General features: G+C 43.3%; 1 protein-coding gene across 1 annotated transcript in view; it reads right to left on the bottom strand.

Moving 5' to 3' along the window:
- The window catches only part of LOC133135142 (serine/threonine-protein kinase DCLK2-like), a 35,942-nt gene extending 23,230 nt beyond the window's left edge, over positions 1 to 12,712 (bottom strand). The window contains exons 1-2 of the mRNA XM_061251934.1: positions 11,635 to 12,712; positions 8,431 to 8,819 (exon numbers count right to left, since the gene is read on the bottom strand). Of these exons, the coding sequence (XP_061107918.1) occupies positions 8,431 to 8,819; positions 11,635 to 12,043 (798 nt within the window). The 5' untranslated portion in view covers positions 12,044 to 12,712. The remainder of the gene's footprint in view (positions 1 to 8,430; positions 8,820 to 11,634) is intronic.
- Between the last annotated feature and the right edge of the window lie 890 nt (positions 12,713 to 13,602).

Genomic DNA, 13,602 nt, shown 5'->3' with positions numbered 1-13,602 from the left:
CACAGTGGAGTCTATGGATCCACAGCCCACCCCACCGTATTCACATGAAACACAAGTGCAAGGGAGTGCTAATCTGTTTAAAATGGCTTTACCCCATGTCGGAGGAAGTGCAGTCGCAGCAGCTGTAGCAGAAATGAAAATGTCTCGGATCTGCTGTTCTTAAAACCAATACACTTTTTGTAAGGGAACCACCCAGTCGCATGCTGGGTTTGCATTGACGAGGCTTCCCTAAAGCGGGAGATGAGAAAGCGGCTGCTTTTGGTGGGGAACAGACACTTCTTTTGGGGGGGGGGGGGCTGAGTTTCCTGCAGCAGAAGCCACACTGAATACTAATGGGGAGGGAGCTCACTGCAGGACCACTCTGCGTAAGGCCGAGAGAGAACGCCGTTGCCATGGCAGCAAGACAGCAGAGCGCGCTCCCCGTCTGCGAGGGAGACCGGCCGCCAGCCAAAGGAGCTGCCTGACGGAGCTGCTCCAAAATATAGGACTGGAACCGCAACCGCCCAAACAGAACCGCTCGACAGCCACCAGGAGTCACGGCTCATTGCGTTTGGAAGATGTGAATTACTGGTCACCGCTTGGAGAAAATTCCACGGTTTAATTATTTTTCTACTGGTCCAGTACTTTTATCAGCGTTAGAGGCACAAAAATATGTCTAACTGCAGGTAAATTATTTGAAGAGGTAAACATACAGTGCCGATATAGGGACTAGATAATAAAGTAATGAGCAGAATTTCGAGAATATTCAGTTTCTTGGCAACTGTAGATAATTCCCAACAAATCAGATAATTCCCAACAAATCAGCAAAAATAAATGCCTGCTATTCCCAACAAATCAGCAAAAATAAAAGCCTGTTATTCCCAACAAATCAGCAAAAATGAAAGCCTGTTATTCCCAACAAATCAGGCCAGAATAAAAGCAAATACACCAACATTGACTGCCTGCTGAAAGCAAGGATCTTTTTTGGCAGTGCCAGAGTTTATCGGTGACTCACTGAATACAAATCTGTCAGATGTGGAGTAAGGGCACAGTTTAAACACACATTTTCATTCCATTCGTCATCCGAACAACCAACCAACATAACGCCCACACACAGGCACAGCTACTGCTGTTAAGATTAAGGCATAAAAAATGATGTTTGATCCATTCAACATTTTCCATTCTCTAAGAATGAATGATTATCAGAAGGGACCTGAGTGTTTTTTTTAATTGAATTCAGTTTTTTCATATCTCGGATACTATTTAATGCTCAATAATATAAAAAGGTAGATTTAGTTCTATCATATTGCCGCTACTACTGTTACTGTTACTGCTATTATTACTACTGCTGCTGCTGCTGCTGCTGCTACTACTACTACTACTGCTGCTACTGCTATTACTACTGCTGCTACTACTACTACTACTACTACTACTACTACTGCTACTACTACTACAACTACTACTGCTGCTGCTACTACTACTACTGCTGCTACTGTTACTGCTATTACTACTGCTGCTGCTGCTGCTGCTACTACTACTACTACTACTACTACTGCTAATACTACTGCTGCTGCTATTACTACTGCTACTGCTACTAGTACTACTACCAATAATAACAATAATAATAATAATAATAATAATAATAATAATAATAATAATAATAACAATAATATTCATAATAAAGCACTTCTGGAAAGTTAAAGAATACAGACCCAGTGCCAGACTCTAATATCAGCTGTCTAACACATAAAAAAATGCTCATATTAATATGGTTATTCCAAACAAGACAGTAACACATGCATCATACAAGAAGCTGGTTCCACATTAAGACTTTCAGTCAGACATCGTGTCCATAATCAGCGTACAGCATGAAGCACCGCTCGATTCTGAAATCCTCCATTTTGAAGCACTGAGCCGGTAGGAAATGTAATTTCAGGGGCAGCTGCAGTAACCACTGTGGTGATTTTTTTTTCACAGCACCTGCTCCCATCTCGAGGGGTATCGGCTCCAATTTAACCCACGACTCCAGGCGATGTGTAGACCGTGGAGCTGAACACTGCCATTTAACAGTCAACTGCTCCACAAAAAACATTCACTGAGATTGGGTATGATACAGAAGTGTGGACAACGGATGGTTTAGTGGGTAAGGAGAAGGTGAGATTAATACACTGAATCAGGTGCTAGAAAATCCGTCTACAAAATGGATGCTACTGTATGAGACCAAAGGGTGAAACCAATCACACTATTTTCCTGGCTTGATTGTTGTTGCTGGCTTGATTGTTCCCTCAAATCCTCTTAATCTGAGCCTCTCTCAATCACTGTCATATTACCCCTTATCATCATTCAGTGAACCTAGCACTGTAAGCTGTTTTTATTTCAAATTCCTCAATCCAATGCAAAATTACAAATCACTAAATAATATATGTTCTGTAGGGACCTTTTTCTGCAAGTTCAGTGACAGGAATACTGTGTTATAAGATGTGGCAGCTTTGAACATAAGCTGTTAATCAATATAGGTCAGGACTCACTGTGTTGATCACCTCTGTAGGAAAATAAATACTTCAGACATAATTCTACTGATTAATGAATATCAATAATATTTTACCAGTCAGTAAGGCCTTTAACCCCCAGGGACCTGATCAAATCCAAACCTAGCAATCTCCAACTGGTACTACTCCTTATCCCCAGAGCTGCAACCTCATTTTAGCTCTTCAGTTTAGCTAAAGATAAATAATCTCATACCAATTGTCAATGATAATATATACTTTAACAGTCACAGTTCCAATCACTGTTATTAAAAAAAATGAACGAAACAAGCTGAAAACAACAGTCAATGTCCTGTCTTATCACAGAGATTAAAAACAATTTTTGCAACAAGCTGATAAATTTCTATCTTTATAAAAAATGCATTCCACTTCAGAGACCCTCTTAACATAAATTGTTCAGTCAAAAAAAGAAAAAGGAATGTCATTTCTCCAGGCACATCACACCGTATGAAAACAGAGCCCCACAAAGGAGTCATCCACATAAAGCACGATGCTAATCTCCTGCCCTGCTCCTGCTAGCTAACACGGACAGAGACATGACAACATATATCAGGTGCACACAATCTCCTGTCATTTCTCATCAGTCTGGAGGATATTTCAGTGGATTGTTTTGTGTACGCTTCTGCTGTCCAAGAGCAAACAAATCTCCCCCAAAAGCATCACGTTGTCATTTTCTGAAACGTTTTAACCAATCAGACGCTGGGGTCTTGGCGGTATATCCCAGGGGCTGAGTGCTAAGTGCCTTTTACAGGACCGCTGCTGCATCAGCGATACCTCCTCATAACCTGGGAACAGGAAGCTGACAGCAGGCGCACCCCCAACCCCCTAACCCCCCCTGACCCCCCCTACACGTCCGGCGCTACGGGAAACGGATGACTGGTAATATCAGGAAGCCAATCACATTAGATTAGATTTCTGAAATATTACTCAAATGTAACACACTTATATTAACAATCAAGATGCTGTATGTTCTCTAAAAACGATGATAAAACAAAGTGTCTATTATTATTACTATTACATTATTATTATTAATGTTTAATTATTCATGTTTAATAATGAATATTATTATTGTTCTTCTTCTTATTAGTATTATCATTATCATCATCATTATGTACATGATATGCTGAAATTAGAGCAAATGATAGAATCCCAGAATTCCTTTCAGAATACTGGTTATATTTTGGGGCTCAATGCAATGAACGGCATACAGAGGCTGTGTGCAAGGCTACAGAGTGGATCTAGAGAGCGCACAGGCCCCTTTCATCCTGACTAAGCCCTGTCCCTCACACAGCAGGGCCCTACAGAGGCCTGAGAGCAGTGAGGCTCTGCTGTCCTATGGAGGTGAGGACTGCTGACTCTCAAAAACCTGGGATAGAGAGGCTCTGCAGGAGGAGCAAATGTTCAGCTTTCCGCTTGAGCAGAGCGAGATGATGGGGTGTGGGGGGTATGTGTGTGTGTGTTTGTGTGTGTGTGGTGGGGGTATGTGTGTGGGGTGTGTGTGGGGGGCGGGGGGTGTGTGGGGAGGGTGTGTATGTGTGTGGGGGCGGGGCGTGTGTGTGTGTGGGGGTGGGGGGGGTGTATGTGTGTGGGGTGTGTGTGTGTGGGGGGGGTATGTATGTGTGTGGGGTGTGTGTGTGGGGGGGGGGGGGGGGGTGTGTATGTGTGTGTGAGGTGTAGGTTCAGGGAGCAGAATTAAAGCAATGCCACACCAAGAGGCGTCCTTGTTGAATATGGAGATCGCTGCTCGTAATAACCACCCTATCAAATCTGTCCGCTTGACTCCGAGGTGTAATTGGAACGCAAGCGATGCTAATGATCGTGTTCTTTCAACGGCCCTTTCGAACAAAAGACAGGCCCTGATTACTGGCTGCATTCTCCCTGCCCATGCGCACAGAAGGATGTCCAGACACAGGAAAATGCAGGGTGCGGGGGGCACCTCCTCATATCTGACAGCCCAATTGCTTTAATAGCAGCAGGCCCCTTTTCAGGCCCTGCTCGAGGCGTGTCCGTTGAGGGGCTGTCTCGTTTGGGTGATTGTAATGAGGGGTGAGGGGGATCTTACTCCACACCGCCTCCAAGAACAGGGACATCACAGACAGACCCTGTGAGCTCATATTTATCCGCAGTGACACCGACTAAATGACATTTTATTGAAGCCAGCATCGGGACCCAAAAGCCGTGGTCATGAGGGTGCCGGTAATTGGGGTGGTGAATGTCCTTAAAACATCTAACGTTGTTAATTATGTCGCCCCCGATTTTGTGAGAAAGGCTATACCTGAAAAATGCGTTGCTATGCACTCCAACATACTGTGCAGAGAATCTAGAGCACAGGCGTATGAACGCAACACTCTTACATGTGTATAACTGAAGTACCCTTTCACTATATAATGGATTGGTATGCACTCGAGATGCATACAGTGATGCTGTGGGAGGGGATGATGGGAAGTGTGGGGCGGGATGGTGCAGTTAGTGCCTGGTGGGGGGGTTCCCCAGGGGCAGATATGGGGGTTCAAACATGGAGCGATCCAAGACCAACATCCTCTCTATGCGCTCAACACATACTGTACCCTCCCCCTGCCTCAGTGTGCAGATGCACTGACATTTTATTATGGCGGAGGGTCTCACGTTTCACTCCACTGTGAAAGCATTTAGCATGTTCTGCAGGAAATGTGGAAAAGGGACAGGGTGATATGGAAGATATCAGCAATGCTATCATTCTTTCTACTCCATATCCTCCAATATCCACCATCTAATCATTCTGCAGTTTCAGATTCATGTCACAAACATTAAATATAGATACACAAAGCTCTCTGTATGCTCATATTGATAGGACTAGTACATGGCCTCAGATGGGATATCGTTTTAACAGTAAAATGTATCCCCTGTATTCACCTAATTTAAGAGCCATTTCCTGTCACAAGGGAAATCCCTAATCAATGTATAACTCAGAGACATTTTTACAATAATGGAAACTGAAAAAAATCGAATTTTACACAGCTCTGGATGTGACACAAATACATTACATCTATTACTAAGTGTTTACTTACTAACAAGGCAACAATGGCTTTTTAAATAACCCTGCTTTTCCCCTTAAATTACTAAGGCATTTCAAGGTCATCTCAATTAACACAAAATGTGACACTGAGCGATACAAAGCCCAACAGGAGCAAAATTACAAGACTAAGTATCCTGAAAAGGCTGCAATCAGGCATGACTTGACCTCATGGACATTTGCTAAGCCATTTACTTGGGCCTAGTAATTTTACACTTCAATATTTTACAGTTTAACAGTTATAGAAAATAAGGATGATGTTATTTAATACTATCAGGCAGCATAGAGACTACCCAGACATGCATAAACACTGTGCTACCATAAATCCAACAAAATACAACATTCAGTACAATCCATCTCCAATACAAGGCATTCAGCCATTAGGCCGAGAGGGCTAGGATCTCCACAATGTCAAAGTACAGTAGAGAAGCTCTTCACTAAACGATAAATTGTGTACTAAACTGTGGGCACCATGAAAAACTCAACCATGGTATGTGTTGATTATCATATCCAAAACCTTTCCAAGTTACTTTCCAAGTTGCCACTTCCATCTCCAAATATAGAGATATTGACTGACAATGGCATGGTTAGCATTGGTACCTTCACAGAACATCTTGATTATTCTCATTAGAAATCTCTAGCATTCTCCTTAATTTCCCCATGAAAGGAATATATTACAGTAATCTCAGTCTTAGATGAGTAATCCTCTGGCATACTTTACCAGAATGAGAATGACATATTGCAGGTGATGAAGTGCTATATGAGACCCCTTACCCTAACTTCACCGGGACGAGCCTGAAATAAGAGACAGTGGAGCGTACAGAGCTCAGAGATCTGCCTCTGGACGGTTCCTCTCAGAATTAATGAAATTACACCTCAGTTTCAACAGGGATAATTTATGTAAAATAATGCTCCTGTGCCCAGCAGGGAAGCAGGCACACCTGCCCTCTCAAGTTCTCAGGAGCTCCAAACCCCATGGAGTCAGCTGCATAGGCCTCATCACTGGTGACATGCTTTTCATAGCACTGCTCTTCCTGATCTGACCAGCCTTTCCACGGTCATCTGAGTTACCTGTCGTACCTGCTGTGGAGGGACACTGTTCAGCCCCCCAGCTGTGAGTCTTTCACTCCTGCCTCGGGGGCTGCATAAAGTGGGGCGGGAGCCAAGGAGGAAAGGAACGACAAGGTCACGGGCCCGGTGTCGGTGAATAACACTCAATTTAGCTCTGTGTCTTTCTGATTCACCATTTCTTTTTTGTGTCACTGTGTAGTGCGGCTCTTTGTTCTGTGTACATCATGCCATTGCTTTACTAGACGAAACAGTCATTGCCTGGAATTTTAACCTACAGTTTCTATGGAAACATGAACCGCCGAATAGATATCTATGGCTTATACTCTATACCAGGGGTCTCCAATCTTATCCTAAAAGGGCCGGCGTGGGTGCAGGTTTTTGTTTTAACCCAGCAGTAACACACCTGATTATACTAATGAACTAATCGTGGTCTTTAATCAAGACCTAGATGAGTAGAATCAGCTGTCTTAGTCCTGTGCTAAAACAACAACCTGCACACACACCGGCCCTTTCTGGATAAGATTGGAGACCCCTGCTCTATACGGTGGTCATTCAATTCATTACTGCTTATTCTCAAAGCAGGCTTTCTCTAACTCAAAAACCAGGGCAGTTAGATAGAATAAAATAACTCAGTCTCAAAAGACGTGTGTGACAAATAGCTCTTTGAAGTGTATTCTGTTTACTCAAAAACCTTGTGAAAAATAAATGCTATCTGATTTACATACTTGCTTGTGATTAAAAAAACATTTCCTATAACCGTGAAAATTTTAAACCTTAATCACCCAGTCTTTTCAAGGAATTCATATGAATAATTAAAATACAAAATATAACAAACGAACAGACAGGAAAATCCCCTCCAAAATCCCAGGAAGACTCAGACAGCCTTAGAGATCTCATTACGATCAACTGCAGCACTGGCAAATCCCTGATGACATCATCACCCAACGTCAACCGCCTGCATTCCAGCTGACCGACTCTGAGTAAGGCCCTGACATGTGACCGCTACACATCTCAATACAACGTCAGTGGACCTGGGGTGGTTTAACATCCCGTACTGGCCGGAAGTGTTCTTCCTCGGAAGCAGAAGTTCCTATAATATTTTCCAATATTCTCAGTGCATTAAAAATAAGACCAATGAAGAAAACGTATCAGTAAAAGCTCCTTTGCATCATGTATGAGTGACAGTTACCTAGTCTCGTTTTAGCAACTCTAAAAATGATTTTGTTACATCTCTATTCCAGGAGTTTTGACAACTTTTGAAACCACAGGACATCAAGGCTTTGTGAATGGCCCAGAGGGATTCATGCTGTCAGGCAGTAGATTTTGCTGGTGCACAGGTTTATCTGAATTTAACAGCATGATTTCTGGAAGCAGTGCTTGAAGTGAAGCATATGATTTCACAAGCGAGACAGTATCATCTGTATGAGGGTACACTTCATGGTACACTGGATGGATAGCTATGGCCAGACATCCCACTGTTGCAAAAATTATTTCCGGGAGACCGGCCAACCGTTTGGGGTGGGTTGGCATTTGGGGGGGAGTTTGGGGTTCCCCCATGCTTATCGGTTCCTAAATTTGCGACTGTCAATTTGCGACAGGATACATTTTCTGCCTGCGGAGGTGATTTGCTGGAGATTTCTGCCCACTCACAGGTACCAGGAAGCAGGTGACAAATTCACAAAGTCTCCTGGACCTTCCGGGAGAGGTGGGATGCCTGCCAAAGCCTAACATCATGGCTCTGACCCACTAACAGCCCACGCAGGCACTGAGACCCGTCCTTACCTGCTTCCCGTCCAGTGTGTAGAGCCGTTTCACTGCCCCGGAGTCCAGCTTGATGGCGTCGGTGATGTCGGTGAGCACCTGCTCGAAGCAGTGGGCCGTCTTCTTGTTGAGCAGGATGCGCACGGCCTTGCGCGGCTTCACCCCGCTGCGGATCACCGTCACCAGCTTGGGCTTGATGTAGTCCTTGCTCTCGCGTAGCTCGCCCCTCAGGGACTGGGAGGAGAGCGAGCGCACGGCCCCGCCCAAGGCCCCCGGGGCCCCCAGGGCCCCCGAGGCCCCCGCGGCGGCCGCTGCCGCCACTCTCGCGTTCACGCCCCAGTTGGGGTTCACGTTCTTGGTGTAGTCCACCTTCCGGAACGGCTCGTTCGAGGCACAGACGTAGCTCTCGCCTGGATGGAGGAGGAGGGTGTGGGTTAGATATAATACTCCACGATTTCCACCTTTCCGTCTTTCCTGCAAACTGTCCAATCAAAATGCTTTTGGTTGCAGGGATTCTGGGGGAAATGCAGCCATTTTTGTTGGTTACCTGGTAGATATTAGTGTATCCTAAGCAAGTTTCATGAAATAAATGTACAGCCTTTAATTAAGGTTGACTCAGCTTAACCGGATAGTTTGCCTATTCTTATTAGGCAAATCAAAAAAAAAGTTGTGTTGCATTATTAGACCAAGGGTCTTTATCTACGAGTCCTTACATGCTTACAACTACTAACAAGCTTACTTCTAAAAAAAGATCAACAAAACTGTCAAAAATCCTGACACATTGCTTAACAGACATGTCTTTCCTGTTTCTGTGAGTTTGGTATGTGCATTCCATGAGGCAAGTTGTAGTGCAGAATGAACCTTCTTCACATAACACAGTGTGCACACAATTAAGCTCTCCAACATGACACTGTGTTTTCTACACTAACCAGCCATGCCAACAGCACAATGAAACATTGTGCTACAGCTAGCCGTGACATACGTTAGCCGTGGAACAGGAAGCTGATAGTATGGGCTTGAAATCTATAATCTATACGGCTCTGATCTGAAATTCAGTCACTCAGCTCATGTGACTGAACAGGCATTTCAAGGTCATCTCAATTAACACAAAATGTGTGACAATGAGCAATACAAAGCCCAACAGGAGCAAAGGTTAATGAAGCGAAGCAGTGTTTCTAACCCTGCACTGATCAGAGACATGGTACTGTAAATGTGGAGACAGGGACATTTTCATACTATGCTTGTGAGACTTCACATTAGACTGCATAAGACTAGGTGGTCCACGGTGTCTCCCCCCAAAGTTAAAACAGAAGGTATGCTCCATGCAGTCGGCATCAGGGGGTTCAAACACCCATGTGATCCCAAGCAGATTCTAATGCTCGACAGAATGCCTCTCATCAAAAGCCAGTCATGCATTAATCTTAAAAAGACCACCTCTCTCCCTGAGCGAGAAGGACAAGAGCTCAAAGGGAGCAGCAGTGAGATGAAACCCGTTGTTACGGGATTAGCTGCAGGCAACAGCTCAGCCAGAACCAAGTGTGAAAGCAGACAGGGGGAGAAGGGTTCCCCTCACTCTCCACCTGGCAACCTGCCGAAATAACCGACATGCAAGCGGGCATCTTGACATTTTCTTGGAATAGCTGATTATCGTCAATCTCAATGTCACATTGTCTTTGTTTCACGTGTTGTCAGGTTCTGACATTCAGAGCAGCCAGACTGTGAGCCTTACAGTGGGAGCAATGTGTTAATGTTCTCTGTGGAAGAAAATATCTATTCTGAGGCTCAATTATGCAACCTTTTCTGATGCGTATATTTGAGATTAGATTCAAAAGGATGAGTCTTAATATTCTTTCATTTCAAAATCAGCTGTCGTTTCAATGTATTTTTCCTGTTACAGTGCAGTCCACAGTCCTTTAAAATGCTACATAATGTGAGCTCTGCAGAGTGGAGAGCACAGGAGGAGGGGCTGCCTATTGTTGGAATATTATTGTTAAACACATGCACTTCCTTAGTGACCCAGACAGGAAGGGCAACAGCAGTACTATTCACATGCAGGTTTTTTTCATTTGTACTTTGTGTCTTTGTTTTGTTTTTTAGGGGCTCTCCTTGCTTTCTAAGAGGTACCAAGGGCACAAAGATGTATACAGACTTTTGAAATAATTTGAAAGACATGGATGGTGCCATTTTTTTTAAGGCTGTTACTGAACCAAACATGCAGGATATGTTGACTGCAGAAACAGTTATGAATGACATTTCAGTAGTTTAAATGAACTGGCCAAATAGAAACAACTTTGAAGAAATATATACGTATGGCCATTTTATTCTTTATTCTTAGGTACAGTGCAAACGTAAAGCAGATCTACTCTACTCTAATCTACTCCTGCTTCCTCTGGTGTAGTGTGAGCTGTCCATAGTGCTGAACCTATGCCATGATTTTTTAAATTAAATTTTTTTTTTTAAATAATGCTGCATGATGAAATAGAGGTGGGCTACAGCATAAGTCTTATTTCTACAACCCTATTCCCATAATCGTTCTAGTGGCCTATCTTCTATATGTTTCAAACTGGCAATGATTTTTAAACTGGCTGGACACAAATACTGTCGATTTATACTAATCGAACAGGCAATTTAGTCCAGAATAGCCTACATAGCGTAGCGACTGTATAGAAAAAGTCTATACACGTACGTAAAGATGTCGAGCATAAGTGTAGCATATTTTTTATATCTGTGAATAAATGCAGGTTTCAGCGTGACTACGTTTTAACAATGTGACCTGCATAAGTACTGCGTCATCGCTGCACGTGGATAGAACATTGTGTTGCGTTAGCGTGATGCCTTGCGGTGACACCTCCATAGAAGGATAGTAGTTGCACAGTTCACACTCTTATGCAGGCCTACTGAACAACGAATTATAGACTCAAATCATTCATGCCACCCGTTAAAATGTGGTAGGCTATGCACAGTCTATGACCATGTATTTCTGGAGAACCTGAATGTATTAATACTATGATATACCGTAGCTCTAATATGTATGATTCTAGGAGGGATAATCAAACGTAGTAATCTCTAACAGTAAAACCTGTAATGGCAAAACATGCATCTTATGCTAGCATAATGCAATGCCGACGAATTATCTGACAAATGCATCAGTCACTAGACTTTACTAAATTGTCATGTGTAGCTTTATGTAGCCTAGACAGACTTTCTCTTAGAGGTCGCTGTTACCTTCTACTAAGTCTTCCAGACTTAAGATCTTGTTTGTTCCATCCAAAGAATATATGCTTCGGACTCCCTGGGGCAGGTTCATGTTGTCCGACAGTGACCTGGTCAGTTCCATCAGCAGAGCATCAAAGGACCGGAAGCGGTCATTGGAAACCGCATACACCAAACCCTTGAAATATTTGTCTCCATTTCGGTAAAATCTAACTTTCTTGGCTCTCTTCTCGGAACTTAGCGCCTGCAATGTGCGGGTGCGGTATAAACTACAGTTGGCGCTATGGGCTGGGCTGGGAACCAGGCTGTTTGCCCTGGACCCAGACTGCGAGCCCGAACCCGAGCCGGCGCCTCGATAAGAGCGGTGCGCCTTGTCCCGTTCCTCGAAATGCTCCAGCTCGAAGCTTCTAGGGAGAGACATTGCTGTTTATTCGTGAAAAATGCTGTGTCGTGGTGATCTGGCTGTATTTTTAATGAGCCGGGGTATCCCCTGTCGTTAGAAGCGTTCTTTGATGATTCGAACAAAACAATAGGCTATGTCGTCAATCAATGTTGATTGTGATTTCTGCAAATAGTCTTAGTAGTAATAGCCTCCCCTGTGTATCGTTAAAATCTTATCATTCATTGTGGAGCTGTATACATCGACATTGCTTTAACACAATACAACAGTCCCCCTTTACAGTCCTTAAAAAGCTTCAGAACCAGCAATAGCGGTTTACAGCCTCATTTTCATAATCTATTGCATCCACATGGAATCCTTTCCAAGTAGGCAAACGACAGTGATCATCGGTCGTAAAAGTCTATATGTCCGAAAGAAATGCAGCAATCTTCATTGAAATGAGCTATTTTAGCAGCCATTCGTTCGCGGATCATCCCACGTTTGTTGAGAACGTCGTCCAGACTGATGTTTTTGTGTAGATGCTTTCCTTACGCGAAGCATTATAAACAAGAATTTCTCTATCTTTGTTTAATTATAATGCGGCATTTTATGAACAAATAATTCAAATAGCGTCCATTGCAGGTATATTCAAATTGGCTTGAGAGAGCCGCACTCGCCGCAGAAATCGCGAATCCTTCCCTTCCGCGGATCCTCTAGCGACCTCCCAGCTCAGCAATACAGCAGGTGTACAGTACCCGAGTCAATGCTGCAGGAGCTTGTCTGCTGGGTCCTAAAGCGACTCCTGAAGAGACATTTTATGATCTTAAGCATAAGATCCCATGGTTATTTATGCTTGGAAGTTGGGTCGTAACACATTCATGGTATTGTTTGAACAGCCGGGTAAAAAATCCACATGAAATATATTAAAAAAACAATGCTACAATAGACCATGGTACTGCTAAGCAATGTCGTTATAATTACGCCTACCTATTTATTTGGCTTTTCAATCCATCAGTAGGCCGGCAGATTGTTTTAACCCCTTAACTATCGCCCCTTTTCTTCATACAAGCTTAAACATGACATACCCAAAATAAAATGGTGACTATTCTTGAACCGTTTTGAATATAGGCATCTGAAAGGTAACCCTTCGTTGGAATTACTCCAAATATTACTAAAACAAAGTTGCAGAAGGTTGTGAAAGTGGAAGCTTTTTTCCTTCCTGAAAAGATTTTCTTGTTTTTGACTGGATACATATTATTTTAGCTGTGATTGAGCCACAACACTGGACAAATCCCCTTTCAAATCTGAGGACAAAATGAGCATTCTGCATTATTATTTCTAATCTATGTCTAGGCAGTTTTCCAAAAAGGACATTTGGGTATTTTAAAAGGACACCTGGAACCAAAATTATATTATGGGTCTGAAGTGTAAAATACTGCATTTTGCTTACTCAAAAAAAAGTATTTGCATTTCCGCCTGCCTGTCAGCCACCTCTACCTATCTGTCCAAAACTCCCTCTCCTTGCAGCTGTGCTCAGACAGCAACAGGTCGAGAAGATCATGTACAATAATCACAATAATACCATCTTGTATACTAATATG

The sequence above is a fragment of the Conger conger genome, chromosome 8 (genome assembly GCF_963514075.1).
Source record: "Conger conger chromosome 8, fConCon1.1, whole genome shotgun sequence".
NCBI lineage: Eukaryota > Metazoa > Chordata > Actinopteri > Anguilliformes > Congridae > Conger > Conger conger.
The sequence above is the reverse complement of the archived record's forward strand: the minus strand, read 5'-3'. Positions and strand labels throughout refer to the sequence as shown.